At 37.5% G+C, this 27,238-nt stretch overlaps 1 protein-coding gene across 8 annotated transcripts in view; it reads left to right on the top strand.

The window, feature by feature from the left end:
* The window catches only part of ARHGAP21 (Rho GTPase activating protein 21), a 168,371-nt gene that overhangs the window by 77,654 nt on the left and 63,479 nt on the right, over positions 1 to 27,238 (top strand). For 7 of the 8 annotated variants that reach the window (XM_067703274.1, XM_067703263.1, XM_067703306.1 and 4 more), the window contains exons 3-4: positions 14,101 to 14,280; positions 16,690 to 16,714. The exons of the other annotated variant lie outside the window; for it this stretch is intronic. In XM_067703274.1, the coding sequence (XP_067559375.1) occupies positions 14,101 to 14,280; positions 16,690 to 16,714 (205 nt within the window). The remainder of the gene's footprint in view (positions 1 to 14,100; positions 14,281 to 16,689; positions 16,715 to 27,238) is intronic. 8 annotated transcript variants of the gene reach the window in all.

Here is a 27,238-nt window from a genome sequence, read left to right as displayed (position 1 = left end):
TTTCTGCCTTATAAACTTTTAGTAGAATTTACGGTATATTGGATTTGTATTTTTATGAGTGCTGCATGTACTTTATAATACTTTAAGCTCCTCCTTATATAATGTCCAGCTGGTATAATTATGCTTATTTAAAAATTGTGACAGTTTGCATTTGTAAATGATTTGAGAGGTTTCTAATTGTTATATCTTTGCTTTTCTGATGTATTGTTAAATCATTTCTGTGTTTTAGCCAATTAAAGCATTTTTTCTATGTAAAAGTATTATCTACTCAAGTGATTCATTTTATAATATAGTTTCCAGAAAAACGTTCCATTGAAAGGCAATTGTATTTATGGGACATAAATTACGGAGTGATTAAAACAATTTATTGCTTCCAATTTAAACACTTGCTTCCAATTTAAACAACTTAAAGCCTTCCAAAAGGCCTTATCCCAGCGTTCTTTTAAATAGTAAGCTCCACCAGTGCCTGTAAAATGTGTACAAGATACTTCTTGATATTTAATCATGACTTTTCATGAACAAATTATGAAACAAGTACCTCCTGCATTTGGAAATTTTTACTTAGCAGGGTTTTTGAAATAAAGAAGACACAATTGAGTTCGACCTAGAAACTGCGATGCACCTGAAAGGGCACAAGGCGGTACATTACCACATTAGAAGTTGGATGGCAGCCAAGTCGCTCCATTTCCAAGCCCAGTCTTCCCCCCAAGAACCGTGGATGCAGTTAGCTCACTTCATGTCATCTGCCTTGGCTGGACCTGGCAATTCAAAGTTGGACTTGCTCTGGTGCCTGGTGTCCTGCAGTTAGGGTGCATCTCAGTGCTCAGAATAATCTGAACATGAGCTGGTTTGACCCTCCTTCCTTGGGGAGCTTCTCTCCTCTCTGAGATCTGGCGTCTGCTTCCCTGGGTCATCACCCCTGGGTTCCTGTGTATTTTAAGCTCCGTTTCGAGTTCCCAGGGATTTTGCTTTGGTTTCTACTACTGTGTTTCAAGGCATTGCTGTCAACCCTCATTTTGTACGAGAACTGTGTTCTGAACTCCAGTGACATGTTCTTTTGTAATTCACTCTTCAGCTGGAGACTATCATTCTTAAGCTGGAGACTAAGCTGAATATCTGTATATTCTTTTCTATATTATTTATATTATAGGTCTTTAAGAATTGGATGTTACATGCAAAGATGTTTAGCTTCATTACTAATGAAAGAAACAAAAAAATAATAAGAACCATTTTCATCTTAGCATATTGGAAAAGATTAAAAAATAACTACCCAGTGTTGGCTAGAATATATATCCATAGTTAAGTAGTCTGCTGTGCTGTCCGTAGGTTTGTGACTTGGTTCCCCATTTTATTGATGGCCCTTTGACACTTTGTATATAAAACTATAAGACAAAGAAACAGAACGTGATGATTTGATCCAGCAACTCCATTCTTAGGAATTTATCCTAATGACCTATTCATGGTTTTTCATGGAGATTGGTCTACAGGTAGTTGTAGTAATAGTAGTAACAATAACAACAATAATAACAGTAGTAGTAGTAGTATAAAAAAATTTTAAACAACAGTGTGCATTCCTAAATGACACAGACAAAAATGAATAACTAAAATTTGATCTATTTGTATGGTGAAATACCATGCAGTCTTTAAAAATAACGTGTAGATATATGTTATATTAACATGGAAAGACATTCATAATGTATTAAATAAAAATAAATAGATTAGAAGAGCATTTTTCTAAAGTGTGTATTTGTATATATTCACATATGAAAAAGTCTGAAAAGATATATATACACCAAAATATTGGCATCACTTTTCTTTAGAGGGGTAAAGGTAGGTAAGTTAAATTACTATTGGTTTTTTTTGCTTAGCTTTATTTTCTAATTTGTCTTTAATGAAAATATGTATCTGATAAATATCAATTATAAAGGAAAAAACTAAGGGTGCATGACCCAGAAGCTATGATCCTCAAATTGCTGAAACAATCTGGTCGTGGTGTAGTATAGTGGGAAAGTTCCAGGATCAGGAGATTGGAAACTTAGGTTCTAGCCTAAGCTGTGTCACTAATTAGCTATGAGACCATCAGCGAGTCTCTCTGGACCTCCGTTTTTTGTATTGTTAAAGTGAGTTGGTTGAACTACATCTCTGATTTTTAAACTCCTTAACAGACTGTTAGGGCTTCTGGGAAACTAGCAAAATGGAGCAGGTTTCTGTACAAACTCTCCTGCCCCTCCCCAGACAGAGCAACTCTGTATATTTGATATTCTGTATATTGAGTTTCTGTTTTAAGCTATCTTTCAGCAAAAGGTAAGGAAAAGGTGGGGGGAGAATATCCTATTTCCGAGATGTAGTAATTCTAAGTACGGTCTATGTGACTCCCTTTTAGCTTCCCACCTTCTTCCTGTTCACTAGGGCAAGTTTCCAGTAGGACAGAGCTGGCCTTATGTACCAGGATGCCCTTGCTCTCCTGGAAATATCAGACTGTGATTCATTCACTCCCTAGCTCTCTACATTCATCGAGAGCTTGTGGGTAAATGAATAATTCATGTGGTATGGGGTGCCTTCACCCCAGCTGACATAGAGAGACCTATTTTTTACACATTTCAAAAACCATTTCAGCATCTTTTATGAATTATTTTCCCATTTGCTCCTGATCCATTGGAGTAGTACTCTCTGCCTGCTCTGTCCTTCAATTGGACCCTAATGAATAGTTTGGATTGCCAGTAACTTGTAACTTTTGGCAAGTTACTTAACCTCTTGGAGACTCAGTGTTCTATAAAATGGTGAATGATTAAGTTGCATTACATTATCTGCACGTTTCCATCTTAGCTATATAAAATTGTGTGAAATTTTCCCATAGTTCAGTCTAGTGAACTTGAGGCAACTATTAACATTGGTTGCCAGTGTAGTGTCTTTGATCATCTAAAATCAGCATAGATTCAGAAAACTTATTTGTATGTACATTTAGCAAGATGATACTCTAGGTCATTACAGTGCTTCAAACAAAATAGTGAAACCACGTGATACGGGTCTGACCTTCTGTACCCATATCTCCTCTAGCCTCCAGGCATGCTCAGTATCGCTGTGTCTGCTCAGAGGGGACTGCATTATTTCATTGGTAGCTAGGATGAACTGAAATTCAAGCTTGCCTCTTAATTTGGAGATTCCTGTCTGCTCAAAGGATAGGGAGGTGATTGTTTTTAACCTAAAAATACAATCTGTTCTCTGATTCAGAGTAAACAAAATTTTGTTCATATCAGAAAATAAGTAGCTTCTCAAAACAGCTCTATTATCTGGTCATAGAGCCTCTTTACAAGAAAATATGTGTAAAAATAGACATCTGTATTTGAGTTTATGTCTTTTAGACCTATATGTACTTACTGTCTCAAATGAGAAAAATGGGGAAGTAGGTAAACAGGAGTAATTCCCCAACAAAGTTTTAAAGTCATCGTTTTGTTTTCTGTTATCCTTGTTTTATGTAAACTTTACTTGTTTAATTCATTTAAATTTAATTTCTTTTTTGTGCCCTACTTTCTGTCAGGATTTGTGGTGGGCACTGAAATAAGCCATTATTCTCCTTTCTCCCCAGGAAGCTGCTCTAAGATTGAAAAGATAGATGTATAAACAAGTAATTGTAATGTGGTAGGGTACGCCCTACACGAAAGGTGCTCTGTGAGATGCAGGTCCTGGGAGACTGCCTCTGAGTACTGCAGTGCACTGGTTGGGGACTTCTGCCATAAGGCACTTTGGCACCAAGAAAGGAGTGGATTATTCCGTTAGCACAGATGAAGTTTTCAAAGCACAACTTGTCAGCAAGGGATGGGCTGCACAGCATTGCCGGCTGATGTGAAAAGTTAGCATCCATGCATGTTCCTTACAGAAAATCAATGACTTGTTTAGGGAAAAAAACCTGGCCTCTTATTCCAAACTCTGTGTGTGTGTGTGTGTGTGTGTGTGTGTGTGTGTGAGAGAGAGAGATTAAAACAACTTTAGTCATACTGAGATATTTTAATCTTATTTTTTCCCTCAATATTATATTTTGGGCATTTCCCCATGTCATTAAAATTTTTTCATATTTCAGCTGTATCATAATCTACTTAACTCTTCCTTTTTGTTGCTCTTGTTGGACTTTGATATAGTTTCCAAGTTGAGTTTATTATACCTTGGAATGAACATGTTGTAAAATGGATCTTCACCATGTCTCTTATTATTTCATTAGTTACTAGGTTAAAAGGTATAAAATTGATAAACTGATAAATGTTACCAAGAGCGTTTACAGAAAGATTGTACTCCCAGTAGAGGGTATGAGAATTCTCACGGGTTTTCCTGATTGATTTTGGAATAATATCTTTTCTTCAGTGTCCTTCTCTGCTAGTAGAGAATATTTGTTAATGAGAGACTTAACTAAACTTTAGGTTAGTAAAGTAATTTCTTCAGAAATCCTTTGCAGAAAAATATTTTGGAAATTTAATATCTTTATAACTTGAGAATCTTTGGCATGGAATGAGATTTTAGGAACTTTATATTTAAGAAGACTATTCTATCAGTATAGTATTAAGTTTTTAGAAGAAGTTTTGTTGTTGTTGCACTACATGGTCATTCTATCACTGCATTTTTGTGATTAGCAGATACTTTCTGGCTCGTTAGCAGCGAATGAGGAAAGTAACTAAGACTGTGTTCCCTGATTCTAGTAGACATGCTTAGAAATAGATTATAAATGCTCAGTATAGCTAGTTAGGCTTTGAGCATAGGGACAAGATGCTTGTGCTAGTATAAATCGTGTTAGGCTGCAAGTATCTATAGTGATGTAATGCTCAATTGTTGTTTTGGGTGTGTGCTGAATGGGGTTGGCCACCACTGTACTCTTAAATGTGTATTTAATAGCTTATTTCTTTCTTTCTATTATTTGGCTCTCTTCCTGCCTGTAGGAAGTTTCATATTTATTAAAATATAGGCAAGAAAAAAGCAATTAAGCAGAAATGTTAAAACTCATTAATATAGTGCTGCTACATGGTTTGTTGGGGAAGTACTTGAATGGCTAAAGTTACATTAAAAAAATTTTTTTTTTTCATTTTAGATGTGTATTTCATTTAGTCATTCTATTCTATGCTCCTTTACAAAAAAAAAAAAAAAAAAGGAAAAAAGGAAAGAAAAAAGGTAAATAAAAGTTTATGTAAAGCAGATTTAAATAGTTTTGGCCATCCAGATATCAGTCATTATTTGTTACAGACCCATCTCTAATATGCTCAGATGTTCAACAAACTGATAAACTTCTGGGAGTTTTGTTTTTTCATAGGAATTTAGTTTGGAATTGTTGTTTCTGCAAAATCTAAGTTATTTAAGACTTCATTTAAAAAAATGCTTGAGATATACAGCAGATCATTCTTCCGTACAGATTCTTCTGTGTGGAGTTAAGTCTGCCACATAATGTTAAGAGTACTTTATTGAAATAAATACTTGAGTAAGTTTCATGTGTACTTAGTTTTATTTGCTAATAATAAATGGACTGATGAACACTGTTTAAAAAACAAAATATTGTTTAGAAGTCATTAGTATTAAAAGGCTTAGAAAACATTCTTTTTCTGAAAAACATAGTCCCAGAAAAGTAAGTAAAAATTTCATTGGAATATCTAAGAATCAGACTGAGTTCTTGTACATTTTTGGGTAAAGAGCTGTTTTTTAGATAAAAGATCTCTAGAATTGGAGCTGTATGTTTGATGACTATGGGAAAGTCACTTCACTTTTTTGAGCCTCATTTAAAAAAAAATGTAAATAGATGCCTATCAGAGATGTCACAATAGTTCAATACGGCAATTCTGATGGAACACGTGGGTCATACTCAGTAGACGCTCGCTGGATGCTAGCTGCACTTTTATCCTCATATTTAATTATGGTTAATAATTAGAGAGGTTTTGGTATAGCGATGTATTTTGAAGTGGAAATATTCCCCTTACATAAAGTAGAATGTAGGCTCCCTCTCCTTTAGGAAACAACCCTGCAATGTATAAACCATTTAAAAAAAATGAAAGATTCTTTTTTGTTATCCCCAAGGATAGCACTAGGGGAGTACCTGTGAAACTTTGAGAGTGGGACATTGACAGTCTCTGCACGTGCGAAGGCGGGTGGTCTCCTAACCATGTGCCCCTTTTGATGGAGAAGGATGATGGGATAGATGATGTGTAGTGGCCGCTTGTGATGATGGTGCAGGTCAAGTTTCTGAATTAGACGTTTGACACTTAACTATGTTAAGCCACCGTCTGTTATTATACTATAAACATCTATCCTGTACCAGGTAAACACATTAAAGAAACCATCTAAATGATATGTAAACATATGTAAATACCATAAAGAAACCATGTGACTACTGTGTAAATACCTTAAGAAACTATGGTGTGAAGGATGTCTTTATAAACAGGAGATGCTCTTAGCAACTTTTTTTTTTTTTTCTGTAATAGCAGAATAACTGGGAAAAACCCTATTTCCTTTTAGAGGATCATGTAATAGATAAAATGTGGTATATTCACAATGAAATTTTATACACCAGTGAACATCAATGAACCACAGCAGAGATTGGCTAGCTGTTCATCAACCCTTTTCCTCCTCTTTCTGGTAAACAGCTAATCACATTCCCAGATTCCCTTACTTTAGTGATTTTTTTTTTTTTTTTTTTTTTTGCGGTACGCGGGCCTCTCACTGTTGTGGCCTCTCCCGTTGCGGAGCACAGGCTCCGGACACAGGCCCAGCAGCCATGGCTCACGGGCCCAGCCGCTCCGCAGCCTGTGGGATCTTCCCGGACGGGGGCACAAACCCGTGTCCCCTGCATCGGCAGGCGGACTCTCAACCACTGTGCCACCAGGGAAGCCCTGGTGAATATTTTTGATAACAGAATTAGGAAGTAATGTCAGAAGCTATTAAAGATGAAAGAATGAATGCAGACAATATGCCAGTGAGATTCAGTCATATTTACTTCTGGAATCAGTAATAAAGATGAATTCTTTCAAATTATATGGAAAGTTATAGAAATGACAAGTGAGGATTGTCATTAATGTGTCATCTTGAAAGTGATTTCTCTATTTTAGGAAACAAGCTCAGACTTTCCTCTAATATCATGAAGACATTTATTGTTAGTCACAGGAGGTCCAAGGGACAGAAGTAAGTATAATCTAATCCCATCATCACTACTAGTAAGACAACTGCAAGAATATGCCCAGAAAATGGGTCTGAATGGATAATTTATGAAGAGAAGTACGTTCTGATTTTTACCATTTTGTGAGACTGATAATATTGACAGATTATAGTCAGAAGAAAATTAGAGATAACTTTCCAAAGTCATAGTAGTAGTCAAAACTAAGCTATTTATAAAACATTTCTAGAAAGTTTACACCATTCTTTCCAATTTTTTTCATTTACTTCAGATTTTAAAATACCTATCTTCTATGAGAGTGAAGTTCTAAAATTGTGGAATTAAGACCTCATGTCTTTGACATGGTGGGATCTGAAAGTAAATCAGAGAGAGAGAGAGAAGAGAGAACAGTACTGTCTAGATAAAAATTCCATTAGAAACCAGAACCTTGAATAGGGAAGGAAATCACATAGGAAAATACCAGCTGTTTCAAAACAATCCATAAATGAAACCTACAGAGGTAACAGCAGCAGCAAGGACCCATATGACCAATCAACTTACATGAAAGATAGTATAAATGAATGTCTAAGGAAATAATACACTTAAAACTTAAGAGTTATATGTTTAAAAATTAAGCCCAAGCATTTAATTGAAATATTTTGGACCAACGTCATCTAGATCTTTTAACTTCAAGTCATGAAAGTGTTAGAATTTCTTTGGCCATCATCTTTCATCTCTTAAATATTAAAATATCTACTGAGAACTAGAATTAATTCTTAGAAAAGTACATCTAGACACATCTAGATATTCAACATCAAAGTAGTTTCAATTGTTATCAACCTGGATTGGCAAAAAAAAAAAAAAAAAATTTTTTTTTTTTTTTACTTTTTAAGAAAGAGACTCCCCGTCAACAGAAGCTCCAAGTCAAGAGTTGCCAGGTGTATGTAGCATATAAAGAGCTTTATTCAAGATTCTTTTAACTCAATTGGAATTCAACAAACAAGCTATTTAATTAAACACACAAGATCTCCTCATGCTGAAAATTTGTAGAGACTTTCTGTCTCATGACAGAAAGTCAGTATGTGAGGAATAATTTGCTGTGAGATTAACTCTCTGTGGTGTTAGGACTGTGGAGACAGAAGCTTAAAGATAGGCAGTGTCCAAATATGTAAACCACATGGTATTTCCTCTCCACTCATGGCATAGAATGGAAAGAGTAGGTTGGCTCTATCACTTACTAGCTGTTTTGACAAGTTACTCAACCACAGTGAACCCATATCTCCATCCGACTTCTTGTGGTACATAAAAATCTAGGAAGTTTTGTGGCTATTCAAGATTTTGTTTTCCCCTTCAGACAAAACTATGTTTTACACAGTATTCTCCTGAGTATGTGAAAAGTGTTACTGTGTAATACACTTTTGAGATAAGCCTTTATGTATTGGTGACCCCTGTGGTTTTAGAAAAACAGTTAAAAGAGTACTTGCTATGTGTGATGTACTGTTTTAAACACTTTACAAACTGTAACTCATTTAATCTTCATGAGAAGCTTATGAGGTAGGCACTATTATTACCACCCTCGTATGGAAGATGAATAACCGAGGTCCAAATGCCCAAGGCACACAGCTGGTGAGAAATCAAGGACCCAGGCCCAGGGACTCTGGCTCAGAGTCCATGCTCTTCCCCCCTGTGTGTGCCATCTCCCCATGTAATGAAAGAAAAAACATCAAGCCCAGATAACAGTCATAACTAGAAGAGTTCAGTAATTCAACTATAAAAAAGGAAAAGGACTCACATATTCAAATCATCACCGCGAGAAAGAATGGCCCTAAAATAAGGCAGAAAAATCTTACTTTAAGCAACTGGTACTACTAATATTATAAGTGGTAAGATTTTAAAAAAAATAGCAAAACATTTTCAAGTAACCCATAGGAGTAGGGCTTATAAACTTAGAAATATGATGGAGTCAATGTTAGGATCTTCTAGGATGAACATAATACTTTCTTATGCTTTATCGTGAATGATTCCTGGAATATACTAGGAAGCCATCCCATTCTACTTAAGGTACAAGTAATTACAAAAGATAGCTTAGGGGTTATATAGTTACTGTGTATACAGGGATTGTTTCTTAACTCTCTTGTGTTTGCTTTCATGACAGCCCTGCGTCTTTCACCTCTGGCAAACATTTAGACTTTGTACTTTTTACCTGCGCCACTTTTTTTTTTTTTAAAGCATTTTTGTTGAAGTGTAATTTACAAACCATAAAAGTCACCTGTTGTTAAGTGACATTTCAGTGGCTTGTAGTAAATTTATACAGTAGTGAAACTTTCATTACAATCCACTTTTAGAACATTTCCATTATCCCAAAGGGCTCTGTCGTGCCAGTGTGCATTCCCTTCTGTGAGGTTTTAATTACCTTTATTGTTATATGATTAGCATTTTCCCCTATACTTTTGTCCTCTTTGCTTTGCCTGGTTGTTATATCTAGTTTTTATCTTTATTTCGGTTTCTTTTAACCTTCAGTTATTATTCAAGCAGGTGACCTTGTTATGAAGTCTTTTCAGGGAATCAGATGTCAGTTCTTAGTGCACAGGAATGTGACTGCTATGGTTCCAGCCACTTCTTGGCTTCTTGCACGCTGAGGCTGTTGGTACATGAATTGGTGCTCATGGTGGGAAGGTGAGACACGTGTAGAGATAACGTTTTAAGGGTCTTCTCAAGTGGAGAAATCTGACTGCTGTGTCCTTCACTGTGTGCCTGCAGTTTGCCCTTGTTATAAAATCCAACAGATCAAAAGCCTCTGTGGGTAAGGAAGAGAAGGAGGGAGAAAGGCACATATGTGTATTTCTTTTCATCTTCTCTTTTTATGTAGAAAGAATTGTAACCCTTCTTTCCTGTAGGGAAAAGGTAAGGAAACTAAAGAGGATTCAATGTGATGTTCTTGGGAGGCTGAAATAATTGAGACAACGAAGCTTTGTTGCCTCAAGAAATCTTAGTTTGCAGGGAGCGAAAAAGAAATTGCTTACTCTTCATCCCATTTTCTCCATTTTTGTAAAGAACTCAGTAGAACAAGACAGAACAGGCTCAACACAGAAACTTGAAGCATGACACCGGGATCCAAGAGCCTTATCTATATGGTTCAAAGGAAAAGGAAAGAAAAGTTGAATATGTTTGGGAGCTGTGAGGCCAAGTCATAATAATACATTAGAAATAAATTTAATACATGTAAAGTGTTTGTAAAGTAAAATTAGAGTCCTGCAGAAAAATAAAATTTAAAAATAATAGATTAGATCAAAGACCTATTGGAGGGAAAAGTCTATGCAGACTGCACAGTAGAAGAGATGACGAAAAGTAATGTGACACAGGGGAAATATTCTAGCCTCAGATTCAGGAAACCATGATCTTAATTTAACCATGATTTTAATTCTTGCCCTGATACTAGCCAACAATAATCTTAGACAAATCACTTAAATAATCCAGGCCTCAGTTTCCTCATATGTAACAGGAAAAGGTTCACTTATATTGCTCATAGCTTAGATTCTTTTGTGCTTTAAAATTACACAAGGAGATGGCAACTGAGCACAGGAAAAGATGTTCATCATTGGCCAGTAGGGAAATGCAAATATTACCACAACAAGATATCACCACACATCTATCACAGTGGCTAAGAGAAAAAATGACAATACCAAATGCCCTCGAGGATGCAGAGAAACTTAGAGAGAGAGACACACACACACACACACACACACACACACACACATACACACACACACACACGGAGGGAATGAACTTGCGTGCATATACAAATAATTCTCTCATTTGGATCTCAAAAGGAGGATCCAGTCACTGCCTAAAGCTTAGGCTACACTACTTGGATAGTTAAGCCTAGAATAGCAACTTTCATGCTACAAATTCTACCTGAGTATGTGACTGCTTTTGCAGTTATTTGAGACTCGGCTTGAGTCCGCCATGTTGATGTTTGGTGTTACTCCCCCTCCCCCTTAAAATCTCCAAGTTTTAGAAGGGGGAATAAACTCAAATGCGTTTACGATAAATGAGCTTCAAATGTACAGCGTCTCCATCGGTGGCTCGGAGTCTTGATTACTGTAGCTTTATATGAAGTCTTGTAAGTCCTCCAATTTTATTCTGCTTTTTCAAAGTTGTTTTGGTTGTTTAGGTCCTTTTCATTTCAAAGTGAATTTTAGAAACAGCTTATCAACTCTACACAAAAATCTCCTGGGATTTTGACTGGGATTTCATTGAATCTATAGATCAGTTTGGGGAGGGTTGATATTGTAACAATACTGAGTCTTCTGAACCATGAACATGGTGTATCTCTCCATTTATTTAGATTTTCTTTAAATCTCTCCGCAGTGTTTTGGAGTTATAATGTACAGGTCTGGCAAATTTTTTGTCATATTTATACCTAAGTATTTCACATTTTATTTATTTATTTTTTTTAAAAAATATTATTTATTTATTTAATTTATTTTTGGCTGCATCGGGTCTTTAGTTGTAGCACGTGGGCTCTTTGTTGCGGTGCCCAGGTTTCTCTCTAGTTGTGGCATCTGGGTTTTCTCTCTCTAGTTGTGGCACGTGGGGTCCAGAGCACGTGGGCTCAGTAGTTGTGGCATGTGGGCTTAGTTGCCCTGCGGCATGTGGAATCTTAGTTCCCTGATCAGGGATCGAACCCGCGTCCCCTGCATTATAAGGCAGGTTCTTTACCACTGGACCACCAGGGAGGTCCTAGTTTTTCACATTTTAAATGGTATATTTTAAACATCTCAGTTTCCAAGTGCCTATTGTCAGTGTGTAGAAATACTGTTCATTTTTGTATATTTATAATACTTCCATTCTGTTGGATAGCACTTGATCACAGCCTCCCCTATTGCAGGTTTGGCTGGGAAATGTTACTATCTAGTGTCTTCCCAAATGGAAAAGAACATGAAATTGATAAAATAGCTAACTAGTAACAACCCAAATATTGACGAATGATGAAAATGTTCAGGATTTAGAAGTCTCTTGAAAAATTGCTTCCAGGAGCATTTTTAAGTTTAAATACCTTCATGTTAAGCAAATCATTGTGGAAGAATAGGTAAGATTCACTAGAGGAGCATAATAAAAAATGTAATGGAATCAAGCACATTCAAATATTTGTCGTTTGATAAAGGTGACATTTCAAAACTGCTGAGATGAACTTGGAATTGTAATTTCATAGAAAATCTTAGCAGCAAGGTAGACATGTTAAGTTTGAGATGCCTGTTAGATTGGGGAGATGTCTGGGCTAGAGATAAAAATTGGGGAAATCACCGAAAGCCAGAGCAGAGGTAGAAGGGTCCATGGCTGAGTCCTAGGTATTCCAAAATTCAGAAGTGGAGCAGTTGATGAGGTAGCGAAGAAGACTGAGCAGAATCCCGGCAGTTAGGAGGAGATTCGGTGTGGGAAGTCACGTGGGGAAGTTTTTCAGGCAGGAGTGGTCACAGAAGACGAGGGCTGAGAATTGATCATTCAATTCAGAGACGTAGAAGTTTTTGGGGACCTTGACAAGAGCAGTTTCTGGGAATTAGGGAGGCAACAGCCTGATTTAAGGGGATTTAAGAGACAAATGGGAGAAAAATAATTGGAGATATAGCAGAGTAGACAACTTTCAAGAGGTTTTCCTGTAAAGATAGGCAGAAAGACAAAGTGGAAGCTGGCGAGGGCTGTGGTCAAGAGAGGATTTGTGTTGTTGTTTTAAGATTAAAGAACTTAGAAAATGTACACATGCACCAATGGGAATGATGTCGTGAAGAGAAAACATGATGTAAAAGAGCAAGGGGAGAATCGCTGGGACCATGTCTTTGTCTAGGAAGAGAGAATAGGATCTAGTCCATAAGTGCTGGGGCCTTAGAACAATGGGCAGTGCAGCCGTTGTCACAGGAGGGAAACGGGAACGTGGCACAGTTGCAGGTAGGCGGGGAGATGTGGCCAGCGACTAAGCTCTCACTGTCTTGCTTGTGTGTTTTCGGTGTAATGAAAGCAAGGTCATCAGCCCCAAGTGAGGGCGGGGGAGAAGGGATGAAATGGTCGTCTTGGATGAATGGACTGGAGAGAAATGGACAGACAACACTGAAGGCTCGCTTGAGGTTAGCGGTTATGAACTTAGAGGGAAAGCTGTCGGCTTAATTTTCTGTTTTTCTCCACCCATGTTTGGCCACGTGCGTGCATGCAGGTCCAGAGTAGGTCATGTTGATTTATCCAGGGTGAGGTCTTCTCAGGTGACTTTGAGGAAGTGAGGGAAAGGCAAAGGAGTGAACTGAAGCTGGTTTAAGAGAGAGCTGAGGACGTGGGGCAGTGAGGGACGGGTGTAGGGTCAGCTTCAGATGGAAGAATCGTAAGGGTTGGCATGTGAGCGGGATGCAGGGTGGGCTCCTTGATCTGAGATTGCAGAGGGTTTTTACTCATGAGCAGATAAAAGCCAAGAGTTGGAGAGAGATAGCAGAGAACTGGAAAGCCAGGATATTGGAAGGATTATCTATGTGGGTACCGAATTTACGCTCAGAACCTGAAGCCTTAGCTCTTATTTTCTAATATCCTTTGCTGCCATTGGACTGATAACATGTTTAGTGTTCTTACTTGCAACAGTTTCATGTCTCTTCTTTCATAGTTTCTGTTTCTTAGTCCTTAGTGCTCTGTGAGATTTTGTGTTGTCTTTCATTCCATCTATTGCATTTAAAATTTTAGCCATTATATTTCTCATTTCCCAGAGTTCTTTCTTGCTTCTGATTAACTTTTCATAGCATCCCACTGGAGGAAAAAAATTGAGTTTTTGGTAATCCGCATGATTTGTTGTACCATGTATAGTTCATGCATCAGAATATGGTTCTTGTTCTCCAGTAAGTTCCTTTCTGCACTCAGGTATTACATTTTTACACATAAATTTTTCCCCAAATGATGAAGTATATTGTGTTACATAGTTAACTTTTAAACATCTTTCATTTCAGGTATCAAAAAGTAAAGATGGAAAAGAACAAAGTGAAACTGTATCACCATCCGAAGATGAAACATTCTCCTGGCCAGGTCCCAAAACAGTTATGTTGAAAAGAACATCCCAAGGCTTTGGTTTTACATTAAGGCATTTTATTGTTTATCCCCCAGAGTCTGCAATTCAATTTTCATATAAGGTAAGAGAAGTAATTAAAGTAGAACACAAGGCAAATCCTGTCTCCTTCTTGTCTTCCTCTCATCCTGCCTTCTTTCTATCTTAAAAGAATCGTGTCATATCTGCATTTTTATTATATTCTTTTCCATCTTTTAGATATTTTTTACCTTCTAGAACAAACACTTTAATCTCCTCTGAAAGGTCATACTGATTATGAACTCCAAATCTTTTTTACTAGAACTTCTAATTCTAAACTTCACTCTACTTTTTCTAATGTGTAGCTGTTTTTCTAATATCTAGAAAGGTGGTTGAGCTTTCTAGGCTGAGCATGCAGAGGAAATATTATAGTTCGTTAAAATATTTGGACAGTTATAAAAAATTATTAGAATTAGACTGATACTTAACTTTCAGATAGGTAATATGATGGCAAGTCAGAATTTAAAAACACAGCTTCTCACTAGAGTGCATTACACTAATATGCTTCAACATATAGGAACATGGTCTAATAAGCAGCGGATGGAATCATTATAATGGCAGCTGACATCCTGAGTACTTGTTCTGTATTCTTTATGAGCATTATATCAGTTTATTATTAACCTCATATAATAGATATGGAAACTGGTCTGAGTCATATAATGAGTAAGTGGGGGACCTAGGATTTGAACTTGGCCAACGTGAATGCCTGATGCTTAACTGTTGTTCAACAGTGTAATGCAAATAATGGCATTCAGAAGACTTCGAAGACTTTGGCCAAGCCACTTAACTTCTTTTGGCTTCTAGATTTCCATTCTAATTCGAGGGGATTGTACTAGAAGATTAGAAAATCCTTTCTAATTCTAAATATCTGTGAATCTTGGGCTGTCTTGTAAAACATAGTGTCAAATTGCTTCTGGAGGCCACACTTTTTTTATTATATCTTTCTTAAATATTTCTATCTAGGAAAATGTCTTATAAGATAAGCTTTTAAAAGTACTAAAGAGTTTTTAAGAATTGAATAATTTCTATCTTTAGAATTAAAATTGACCAGTTTGGTGTTCCTGAAATGTATAAAACAGTTGAACTGGATTCCCTAAGAATCTCCTTTATATTTAAATGTCTTAAATAGTAAAACTTAGGTGTTAGGTCACATGTGAGAGTAGTTGAAAATTTAAGTCCCTTGCGTTAATTACATATTAAGACTGAATTTTATTTTTTGTCTTTTGGTTTTGTTTTGAAGAAGAGCTTTGGATCATGATGATGTAGATAGTACAGTTTTTATAAGATGATTTTACTAAACACGGATTTCAAATGCATTATTATTATTGTTATAATCGGAAAATATTTCTAGAAATTTTAGAGGCACAGTGTAGCTGCTAACACAATCTTTGGAGTCAAAAGGGCCTGGGTTTGAGTCCCATCTCTGCCCTTGTTAGCTTTGTGACCTTGGGTTAGTCTCCTAATAGACAGTGACAGCACTTTTCTCACTGTGGCTGTGTTAAGTGATATAATACATATAAAACAGTTAGTACAGGAATTGGCAGACAATAATTGCTCATTAAACCTCAGCTATTAATGCTGTTATTTAACACAGATGTTCTTGCAAATAGGTCTGTCTTGTACCTTTTACATGGATAATATTTATTGAAATCTTTTCAGTTATAAAAATTTGATCATTCACTTCAAAGGAGTATATAAAAATTAATATTGTAGAGCTTTCAGAAAATGTGCAGTTAATACAACGTCTTTATTATGTATCTGGCAACCTTGGCAGTCTCAGAACAGAGCATATAACCAGGAAAAAACCATGTATTTGGGCAGCCAAAATAAAGGTCAAAAATTATATAACAAATTATCAGCCCTTCACTAAATCTCTGTTTTTCTTTCTGCAGTACATTGTAGTTTTTGTATGGTAGAGGCTCAACAAATATTTGAATAAACGTATTTTTATGCTAGTTTTTCAAAGTTGCTTTTCTAATTTCCCAGCTAGAGGTAGATAACATGGCAGCAAGACAGCCTGGTAGCAATGAAAGCAACCAAATAGATAAAGCTCAAGGTTTTAAATATATACCAATTTGGAGCCAATGTATCCAAAGACAGTTCTGGGTCCTGTAATAGCCTTTAAAGGCCCATTTTTCGATGTATGGTACATAAGTGATGACCAGCCTGGCCCTCTCTGTACAGCTGTTTACTTCTGACAGCTCTCCGCGGATGTCCGTTTTAGACATCTTACACTCAGTATGTCAGAAGCTTCTGTTGTCCTCATAAATTGGCTTTACCTACAGCCTTCGCATCTCTGTGTGTGACAGCTTCCTCCTTCTGGCAAGAGGCACTGTTTGTGAGACTGTAATTGGCACATTTTGGGGAGGGCAGTTTGACTTGAATTGAGCCTCACTGTGATTTTACCAGTTACAAACATTATTCATATATGAATATATATATTTTTATTTTGTAGGATGAAGAAAATGGCAACAGAGGAGGTATGTTATAAAAGGTTTAATTTTTCTCTGAATGTTTTTTTACCCATGCCCTTCCAGTCTTTAAGTAATATTCAATGAGATGATATAGTTTTTGGAGTCCAAATATATAACAACAGTCCTTAGATGTGAGAGTCATAGAAATTAAACGTTTTTACCGTAGACTTCAAAATTTTATGGATTCCATTGTGTCACCATAATTTGTGTGACGATTTTATTGTCATTTATATATTAGTGATTATGTGGGGGAACGTATCATGATTCTGAGGGAAGTAATTCTGAGATTTTTTTATTCAATTAGTAATCTTTTAAATTTAGTGATTCTTTTAGTGTGTGTTTTATCTGCTAGATTTATTGGTTCAAATATTGAGAAGTAGAGTATTTTGGTTCTTGTAGTTAGTCTTACTCTTGATTTAAACATATTTAATGAACTTAAAGGCTGGGGATGGGGTTATTTCTTAAAAACTGCCATTTATTTTTGTTTCAATCTTGTATGAACTTCAATGAATTAAAATTTATACACAATAAAAAGCACCCATCTAGAAAACATTTCTATATAATTTTAGATGTTTAAAAAGTTGTAAAAATAGTGAAAAGTTTCCATATATCTTTCATTCAACTTCCCCTAGTGTTAAAAACGTAACTATGGTACAGTTAACAAAATTAAGGCACTCCTATCTAAACTGCAGGATTTATTTGGATTTTTCCCCTTTTCTGTTCCCGGAGTTCACATTGCATTCATTTGTCACACCCCCTTGGTTCTTCTAGTCTGTGACAGTGCCTCAGTCTTTCCTTGTAATTCACGGGCTTGATAATTTTGAGTAGCACTGATCAGTTATTTTGAATGTCTTTCAGTTTGGTTTTGTCTTGATGTTTTCTTATTATTAGTTTGAAGTGATGCATTTTTAGCAAGAGTACCCATTTGCACGTAATTTAAGTGTACTGTTATACTTCAGGTTTTGTTGTGATAAATATGTAATGGGAAACCACCATTCCAATCAAGATGTGATATCAAAAAGAACCTTTGAGTCATTCCATAAAGTTCCCTTGTATGGCTTTGCTGTCAACACTCTGCTGGCCCTAGACAATCGCTGAGCTGCTTTCTGTCACTATAGATGAGTTTTGCCTCCTCTAGAATTGCTTATAAATGGAATAATACAATGTGTACTCTTTGTATCTTTCAAAGATACGTCTTCTCAGCCCGTCTTCTTTGGCGTAGTAGTTTTGAGATTCACCACTTTGTAAGTGTAGGTACTAATAGTACTACTTATTTTGCTGAGTGGTTTTTCCCTTGCTTGCATAGACCATAAATTGTTTATCCACTCACCTGTTGATGAACCTTTATGATACCCATCTCTGATTTGAGGTCTTGGAATGGTTATGTTAAGGGTTAAACTGAGAGGAAAATGGTTTCTTTCAGCACTATCAAAAGTAATGAGTGTGTAGGGTGAGGTAGGACCCTTCATAGTTGTCACCGTTGTGCAAGATGGGCCACTCCTTGCACAAGGTCACCATCTGTCGTGCACCAGGGCTCAGGATGGATTCCAAATGTTACTTGGCCTTAGTGGGGAAAGGGAAGACTGACAAAACCACGATAGGCAAGAGAAAAGAAGACGTGGGTCCTCTGTCTCCCCATCATCCTACAGAGTGATGTACTGATGCCTGGACTACCTACCAGACACACAGCGCCTAGAATTTCATGCCTGTCATGTTCTAGTTTCTACTGGGAGAGATATACTGCTCATAAATGTAGAGGGACTTAGTTATAAAACTTTATTCTGCAGATGATTATATTTCTGACATATCCATTCACTGAAGTGACATTTCATTATATGCTTTGACTGGAGATAATAGACTTAAACATTTGTAAGGGAAAACTTGGAAGATCTAGATCTAATAGAAGGAGATTTGGAGAGGCATGATAAAGTGAGACTAAAGGGTGTCATCTGCTGGGAAAAATTACAGTTTAAATACCATTTTATTTATTAATTTATACTTAATCTCATTCAAAAAAATGTTTGTGTACACATGCATGTATTATAGTAAGATAAAAATAAGATTAAAACGTTCATGGGGGAAAAATGAATTAAACTGACATTTGAGAGGTTTAGTCCACATAAATGCGTGCTGCAGATCCTACACTGTTATCAAAAATGGGCTATAAATTTGCTTCTGAGCTTTTCCAATGGCAAGAAAAAAAGAAAGAGAGAGAGAGCGAGAGAAAGAAAGAAGGAGAGAAGGAAGGAAGGGAGGGGGAGGGGAAGGGAGGAAGGGAGGGAAGGAGGAAGGAAGGATGGATTATTATTTAAGGATTAGCCAAGGATTCACATTATCCATAAGAAAACAACATCTGGTTTGCCCTGAGGTCTGAGACACATTTCTCCTATGGTTCCTCCTAATGGAAACAAAGAATAATATAGTAGGTAACATCCTCAGTACCATCCCTTTATATGACTATTTTTAAAGAGATTTCTCAATGTAAGCTGTTTCAAAACCCCACGGTCCAATTTAGTGTAAAGAACTTCTCAACTGGGGACAGATTTGCTCCCCAGGGAACACATGGCAGTGTTGGTTGTCGCAGTTAGGGTGGGGGGAGAGTGTGCTGCTGGCATCTAGCAGGGAGAGGCCAGAGATGCTGGTAAGAATCCTACAATGCACAGGACACCCCCCTTCCCACCCCCGCCACCCCAAAGAATTATCCGGCCCAAATGTTAATAGTGCCAGTGTTGAGAAACCTTGGGTTATAGTGATGGATACCAAAACAATGGCCCGACTGTACAGGTCCCCAAGAGTCTGGCTTGATCTGGTGACAATACTCGGACCATTTAGAAGAATGGATATTAAGGACTACATATCCAGTGATCTTTCATGATTATTATACCTCACAACTGAATTTTGATCTGAATTGAGTTACCGCTATAGTTTGAGGTTAAATTATCTGGCCATTCTACTGGCATTGCATGTTGTCAATGAAGGAGTAATCATGAGTAAGAAAAATGTTAGTTTAAGAAAATATAGAGTCAATCAGTATGTTAATAACTAGAAGATAAAATAGCTAAAAGAAAAAAAATCAAAGAATGTAAATAATTGAAATGTAATAATCTTATCATCAGGAATCCAACAGATTGAGGGAGAAAATAATTATAAGCTAGTTTAACAATTTAATTTAAAAGGCCAATAGAAGAATTAAAATAAACACAATGTAACTAAGGTTTTAAAATAAGAAAAATACAAATTCAAGCACCTTACCTCTTACGAAGCAGGTCCATCAAAGTAAGATTATTTATAAAGTTCAGAACATCTGTATGGTTTTCTTCCTAAGAAGAACACTATAAAAAGATATGAGAATACCTAAAGAAATAATTTTATGATATGTTTGTAATATACCTGAAAGGAGAACTACTTGATTTTTAATTTTTTTTTTTTTTTTTTTTTTTTTGCGGTACGCGGGCCTCTCACTGTTGTGGCCTCTCCCGTTGCGGAGCACAGGCTCCGGACGCGCAGGCTCAGCGGCCATGGCTCACGGGCCCAGCCGCTTGGCAGCACGTGTGATCTTCCCGGACCGGGGCACGAACCCGTGTCCCCTGCATCGGCAGGCGGACTCTCAACCACTGTGCCACCAGGGAAGCCCTGATTTTTAATTTTTTGAGGGTGGTAGAAATTAATATCTGATTGAGGACTTAATCTATAGTAGGAATCATAATATGTGTTATTATGCTGTTTAATCCTCACTGTAATGCTGTGAGGTGTGAGACAGTATTCCCATTTTGTAGACGAGGAAACTGAGGCTGAAAAAGACGTAAAGTAACTTGCCCAAGATCACACAGCTAAGTCACAGAGCTGGACTTCCAAATCAGGCATGTATAACTCTGAAGCCCATCTTCTTTAAACTGTGCGATTTTATATCTGTTGACTTAAAAAAATAGTTTGACTTACATAGGGTCAAGAATTAGTAGATAAATATAGGGTATATTTACTATGCTAGGAAATTAACTCTGTGAAATGTCTCCGCATTGAGAAAGTTAAAAACAAGGAAGCATGGGGGACTTCCCTAGCGGCCCAGTGGTTAGGACTCCCAATGCAGGGAGTGCAGGTTCGATCCCTGGTCGGGGAACTAAGATCCCACATGCTGCATGGCGCGGCCAAAAAGCGAAAAAAAAACACCAAAAAACAAGGAAGCCTATTCCATATTTGTGAACACTTAAAGACAAAGAATTCACAACAAAGTCAGGGAAACACCAAGTTCAGAGGCCCCAGACATCTTACAGGAGCACCCACCACTTGTTACTGGACTCTGAATAGCTGGCTGGCAGTGGACCTGGAAAGTTAAATGAGTTTAAAGAGTTCCTAGTTCTCTGTGTCCTTTTGCCTCCCTGGGCCAGGCTTGCTTTCGTCATCCCAGTTGGCAGTGGGAGTCACAGGCTGGTCTACAGAGGCCTACTTAGCTTACGTTTAGTACTCATAATACCATTTCAGATAAACTGATCAGATCATCCGTCAGAACATATTCTATGTGAAAAATGTGTTCTGACTGGTGAACAATTATTTATAGATCCGTTTAAAAAATACAACCTATTTAGAGACAGATGACACGTAATCTGTTATTTTGACTCACCCTGAATGTTTCGATATTTATTTTATAGTCTCATTTCCTTTTCAGACTTATTTTCAAGCGTACTGAGATTACGAGATCCTTTTATATGAATTTTGTTTAATGAAATAGAATCCCAACCTCCGGTATAATGATCCGAGTCAGAGCCTAGAATCACTGGAGAGAAAAGAATTCCCAGAATTTTATTCAAGCTCCTAAGAGATCCTGCTGTGTTGCCAGAATTCTGTGGAACGGTTGAAAGGTCTTGTTTGGTGTTCTTTCCTTTGGTACCTCAGTGGAGTCTCTTGCCAGTCACTTTTCCGATTATTCTCTTTACCCAGCTTTTCCATTCTGTTATATATTATTTCTCATATCTTGTATATATGTGTCCTCTCTTGTGTTTTAAAAGTTATTTTTCTTTCTTGTTGGTTAGTTTTCTGCGCTATAATGCAAATACTGTTTACAAGAGAAAGGCCATCAAGGTAGAAAAATACTTCTTGGTGATAATAATGCTGGCGGATAATTGCCATCTTGCTGACGTCCTGTTGTCCCTTAAATCATAAATTCATAAATAATCAAAATAAGAATAATAGAAGGTTTGTAATTACCATTATTTCTCCTTTACTTATTCTATGAGAAAAAGTCTACCTCAGCTTAGTTGTAGGGACACTTCCAGTATTCTAAAATGTGTATGTCATTTTGTTAGATGCTCAATAACTGGTGGATTTCTACTTTGGCATTAAACTTTATATTCAAGCATGTTAATAGTAGAAAAAAAAAGTATCTGGGAATTCTGTATACTTTCTCAGTAGTAAAAATTTGTATTTTGTGATTGCGGTCACTTCTGACAAACGGCTCTGTAGTCCGTGTTAGAGTTTTCTAATGAAGGATAGTTTAGTGGCAAGACATAGAACCCCCCGCCCCTGCCAGGCCACCTTAGGAAAGATGTGTTAATTCTAAGAAACAAATAAGACATCTCCAAATTCAAAGTCAAGTGCTGTAGGATACCCAGGGTGCCCCAGACACCAGAATTAGGACCTGGAAAGTAACTAAATGCAGAGTAACAACACAGACAACAGCAACAAAATCTTGGCATATGATCCTCCAAGGGCCTAAACTCTGCTACTTACAGGATGGTTTAAATGATGTTCACAGATAATTTTGATTATACATGATTGTCTCATATGCTGACCTCTGTAGAAGGAACAACCCTAACTGTATCTTCTTCCTTCCTTCCTCTCTCATCATAATAATTCCAAATTCCCTAAGAGAGAAATGTAATTGGCCTAGTTCATCGTTTAATGAACAGCACTCACTATGTTTAGAGATCAAATATTCTTCAGTTTAATGAAGATCTAAATTCTGTAGAGCTGAGAAAATTGAGTATATTTTATGCCATTGATTTCCATTAATAGATTGAAAACCTATTCCCTCAGGATAATATAACGCTAAATTATGGACCTGAAAATTGGTTGGAAGAAGAAATTCTTATTATGGGTAGGTCTGTGGTCTGTGGTGTGGTGGTAGGGTGTCAGAATTGTGTTCATGTTACTTTTGAAATGTAGCAATACTAACCGAGTGGGCTTCACAGATCTCATGATGTCTTTGGGAAGGCACATTAACTGAACCCCTTAGGATCCATTTTTAACTGTATTGACAGGTAAATTATTTGAGCTTTGAGTTTCTCTGGTAGTTAGGTAAATATACCAATTAGCTGCATATTTTTATTAACTTCTAGTGCTGTTCAGTTGAACAACCACAGGTGTCTTAAACTGTCTTGAAGATATTTTACAAAGTAGAAATGATGATGGTGGTGGTGATGATGATGATGATGATGATGAAGATGATGGTGGTGGTGGTGATGCTGGTGATGGGGAGATGATGATGAAGATGATGCTGGTGATGGTGGTGACGGGGTGATGGTGATGGGGTGATGATGATGGTGATGGGGTGATGATGGTGATGGTGATGATGGCTGTGATTGTGGTGATGAGGACGATGATGGTGGTGATGGTGATGATGGTGGTAGTGACCGGGTGGCGGAAGCAGCTAACTTACAATGTGCCAGGTGCTGTTCTAAGACTCTGCATGGATTAACTCATTTAATCATCACAACAACTTTCTGGGGTGGATATTATTATCATCTCCTTTTTTTTTTTTTTTTTTTTTGCGGTACGCGGGCCTCTCACTGTTGTGGCCTCTCTCGTTGCGGAGCACAGGCTCTGGACGCGCAGTCTCAGCGGCCATGGCTCACGGGCCCAGCCGCTCCGTGGCATGTGGGATCTTCCGGGACCCGGGCACGAACCCGTGTCCCCTGCATTGTCAGGCGGGCTCTCAACCACTGTGCCACCAGGGAAGCCCTCATCTCCACTTTTAAGATGAGGAAATTGAGGCACAAAGTGTCTAACTAGCAAGTGGTAGAGTTGGACAGTTTGATTCTAGAGTTTTCTCTCAATTCCCACCCCAGCTTCTCAGAAAGAACTTTACTCTCACATAATTCATTCTTGAAAATGTGAAAGAAAGAGGGTTCTGTTCCCTTGAAAGTCAAGCAGTATTAAAAAAATCACTGAGGGACTTCCCTGGTGGTGCAGTGCTTAAGAATCCGCTTGCCAATGCAGGGGACATGGATTCGAGCCCTGGTCCAGGAAGATCCCACATACCACAGAGCAACTAAGCCCGTGCGCCGCAACTACTGAGCCTGTGCTCTAGAGCCCGCGAGCCACAACTACTGAAGCCCGTGCACCTAGAGCCCGTGCTCCACAACAAGAGAAGCCACCGCAATGAGAAGCCTGTGCACCACAACGAAGAGTAGCCCCCTCTCGCTGCAACTAGAGAAAGCCCGTGCACAACAATGAAGACCCAATGCAGCCAAAAAAAAAAAAAAAAAAAAAAAAAAAAAAAAACAGAAAAGTAAAAAACTCACTGATTCAAAATTCAGGTATAATTTTGTTAACATAGAATTAGCATATCATACTTATTCTTTAGTTTTCTTCTTTATCTTCATAATTGAATATGTACTGTTGGCTTAAATCTGCTGGGCTTAAGGATAAAGCATCGTTGCTTTAATGTCTGCAGTTGGTTTTCATCTTTGATTCAGTTGTATTATGACTGACAACACTTTTTTTGTTTTTGTTTTGTTTTGGTTTTTTTTACTTATTTTTGTGAAATGATAAGAGCACTTATAGGTATTTACCCAAGATAAATGAAACATGCCTGCAAGAATATTTGTACAGAAATGTTCAAATTATTCATATTAAATAAGCACTGGATTGAGTCGACCTAAATATTAATCAACATATGAATTGATGACCAAATTGTGGTATATCCATATAATGGACTACACAGGGCATCTTGGATCAGTCTCAAAAGCATTTATTTTCTTGAGGTGGAATTCACCTAACATAAAATTCACCCTTTTTTTTTTTTTTTTTTTTTTTTTTTTTGCGGTACGCGGGCCTCTCACTGCTGTGGCCTCTCCCGTTGCGGAGCACTGGCTCTGGACGCGCAGGCTCAGCGGCCATGGCTCACGGGCCCAGCCGCTCCGCGGCATGTGGGATCTTCCCGGACCGGGGCACAAACACGTGTCCCCTGCATCGGCAGGCGGACTCTCAACCACTGTGCCACCAGGGAAGCCCCAAAATTCACCCTTTTAAAGTGACCAATTCAGTGACATTTAGTAGGGAATTAAAGAACATGTATGCAGTGTGCATCTGCCACCTCTATCTAGTTCCAAAACATCCCGTCACCCCAAAAGAAAACCCATGTCCAGTAAGCAGTCATTCACTGTTCTCCCCTCCCCCAGGTCCCTGGCAACCACCAATCTGTTTTCTGTCCCCATGGATTTAACCTATTCTAGATATTTCATATAAATGGAATCATACAATATGCAACCTTTTTCATATGGCTTCTTCCACTTAGTGTAATGTTTTTGAGGTTTGTCTGTGTGTCACATATATCAGTACTCCATTCCTCTTTATGGCTGAATAATATTACATTGTAGGTATATACCACAGTTTGTTTATCCATTCATCCACTGATGGGCATTTGGGCTGTTTCCACCTTTTGACCGTTGTGATTAGTGCTGCTATGAACATGCATGTGCAAGTGTTTGTTTGCATTCCTATTTTAAATTCTTTGTGGTATATATCTAGGAGTGGAATTGCTGGGTCATATGGTGATTCTATGTTTAACATTTTGGGGAACCGCTAAACGGTTTTCCGTAGTACCTGCACCATTTTTACATTCCCATCAGCAATATATGAGGACCCCAGTTCCTCTACATCCTCACCAACACGTGTTATTTTCCATTTTTGTTATTATAACCAACCTATCGAGTATGAAGTGGTGTTTCATTTTGGTTTGCTTTGCATTGCCTTAATAACTAATGATGTTGAGCATTTTCATGGGCTCGTTGGCCATTTTTATATCTTCTTTGGAGAGATGTCTGTTCAAATCTATTGCCCATTTTTTTAATTGGGCTGTTTGTCTTTTTGTTTTTGAGTTGGAAGTATTCTTTATATATTCTAGATACTAGGCCCTTATCAGATACATGATTTGCATAGATCTTCTCTCATTCTGTAGGTTGTCTTTTTATTTTCTTGATAATGTCCTTTGATGCACAAAATTTTAACTTTTGATGAAATCTAATTTATCTATGTTTATTGCTCACGCTTTTCCTGTCAAACTCATTTTGATTAGTGAAGAAGCCAAGTGCAAAAAGAGTACATACTGTCTGATTCCATTTATGTGAAACTCCAGGAAAGACAAATCTAAACAAATCTGTGGTTGCCTGAATTGACTAGGAAGAGGCACAAGGGAAGTTTTGGGCTTGATGGAAATCTTCTGTATCTTGATTGTGGTGGTGGTTGCATGGGTGTGTACATTTGTCCAAACTTAGGAACTGTGTACTTAAATGGGTACATTTTATCTTAGGTAAATTATAATAAAGTTGATTTAAAACAAAAAGAACATATGCAATTTATTCAGTCTACTGTTGATGGACATTTAGATTTTTTCCAGTGTTTACCTATTTCAAACAGTGCAACTGTGAGCCATCTTACTGCACGTACTTTGTACACAAATGTCCTCATTTCTGGTGGGTATATATATCTAGGGATGGCATTACTGACTCATAGGTATGCATACAATCACATTTAGTAGATACTGCTAAAAAGTTTTCCAAAGTGATTATACCGATTTACACAGCCACCAACAGGGTATGAGAATTCCACTTGCTCCATATCATCACTAACACTTGGCATTTGTCAGTCTTTTTTTTTTTTTTTTTTTGCGGTACGCGGGCCTCTCACTGTTGTGGCCTCTCCCGTTGCAGAGCACAGGCTCCTGACGCGCAGGCTCAGTGGCCATGGCTCATGGGCCCAGCCGCTCCACGGCATGTGGGATCTTCCCGGACCGGGGCACGAACCCGTGTCCCCTGCATCGGCAGGCGGACTCTCAACCACTGCGCCACCAGGGAAGCCCTGTCAGTCTTTTTAATTTTATCCGTTCTAGTGAGTGTGTAGTGGAGTGGGTTAATTTAAACTTTCTTGACACTGTTGAAGTCGATTACCTTTTGTTTGATTATTAGCTATCAGTGCTTTTTAAAATAATTCATATGTAGGAGTCTAAATATTTTCGATGAAGATTTTATTAGTTATATATTTAGCAGATATTCAGCTGTGACTTGCCTTTCAATTTCTTATTAGTAATTTTGATAAAGGGAAGTTCCTAATTTTAATGTAGTCCAAATTATCAGTCTTTTCTTTTATGGTTAAAACTTTTGAGTGCTATTGAAGAAATTTTTTTCTACTCCACGGTCACGAAGATATTCTCCTGTGTTATCTTTCGAGATGCTGTACTGTTTTGTCATTCACAATTAAATCTACAATTCACTTGTAATTGATTATTTTTATATGTGGTATGGGATCAAGGTTAAT

The sequence above is a fragment of the Pseudorca crassidens genome, chromosome 1, assembly GCF_039906515.1.
Source record: "Pseudorca crassidens isolate mPseCra1 chromosome 1, mPseCra1.hap1, whole genome shotgun sequence".
NCBI classification, from domain to species: Eukaryota; Metazoa; Chordata; class Mammalia; order Artiodactyla; family Delphinidae; genus Pseudorca; species Pseudorca crassidens.
The sequence above is the reverse complement of the archived record's forward strand: the minus strand, read 5'-3'. Positions and strand labels throughout refer to the sequence as shown.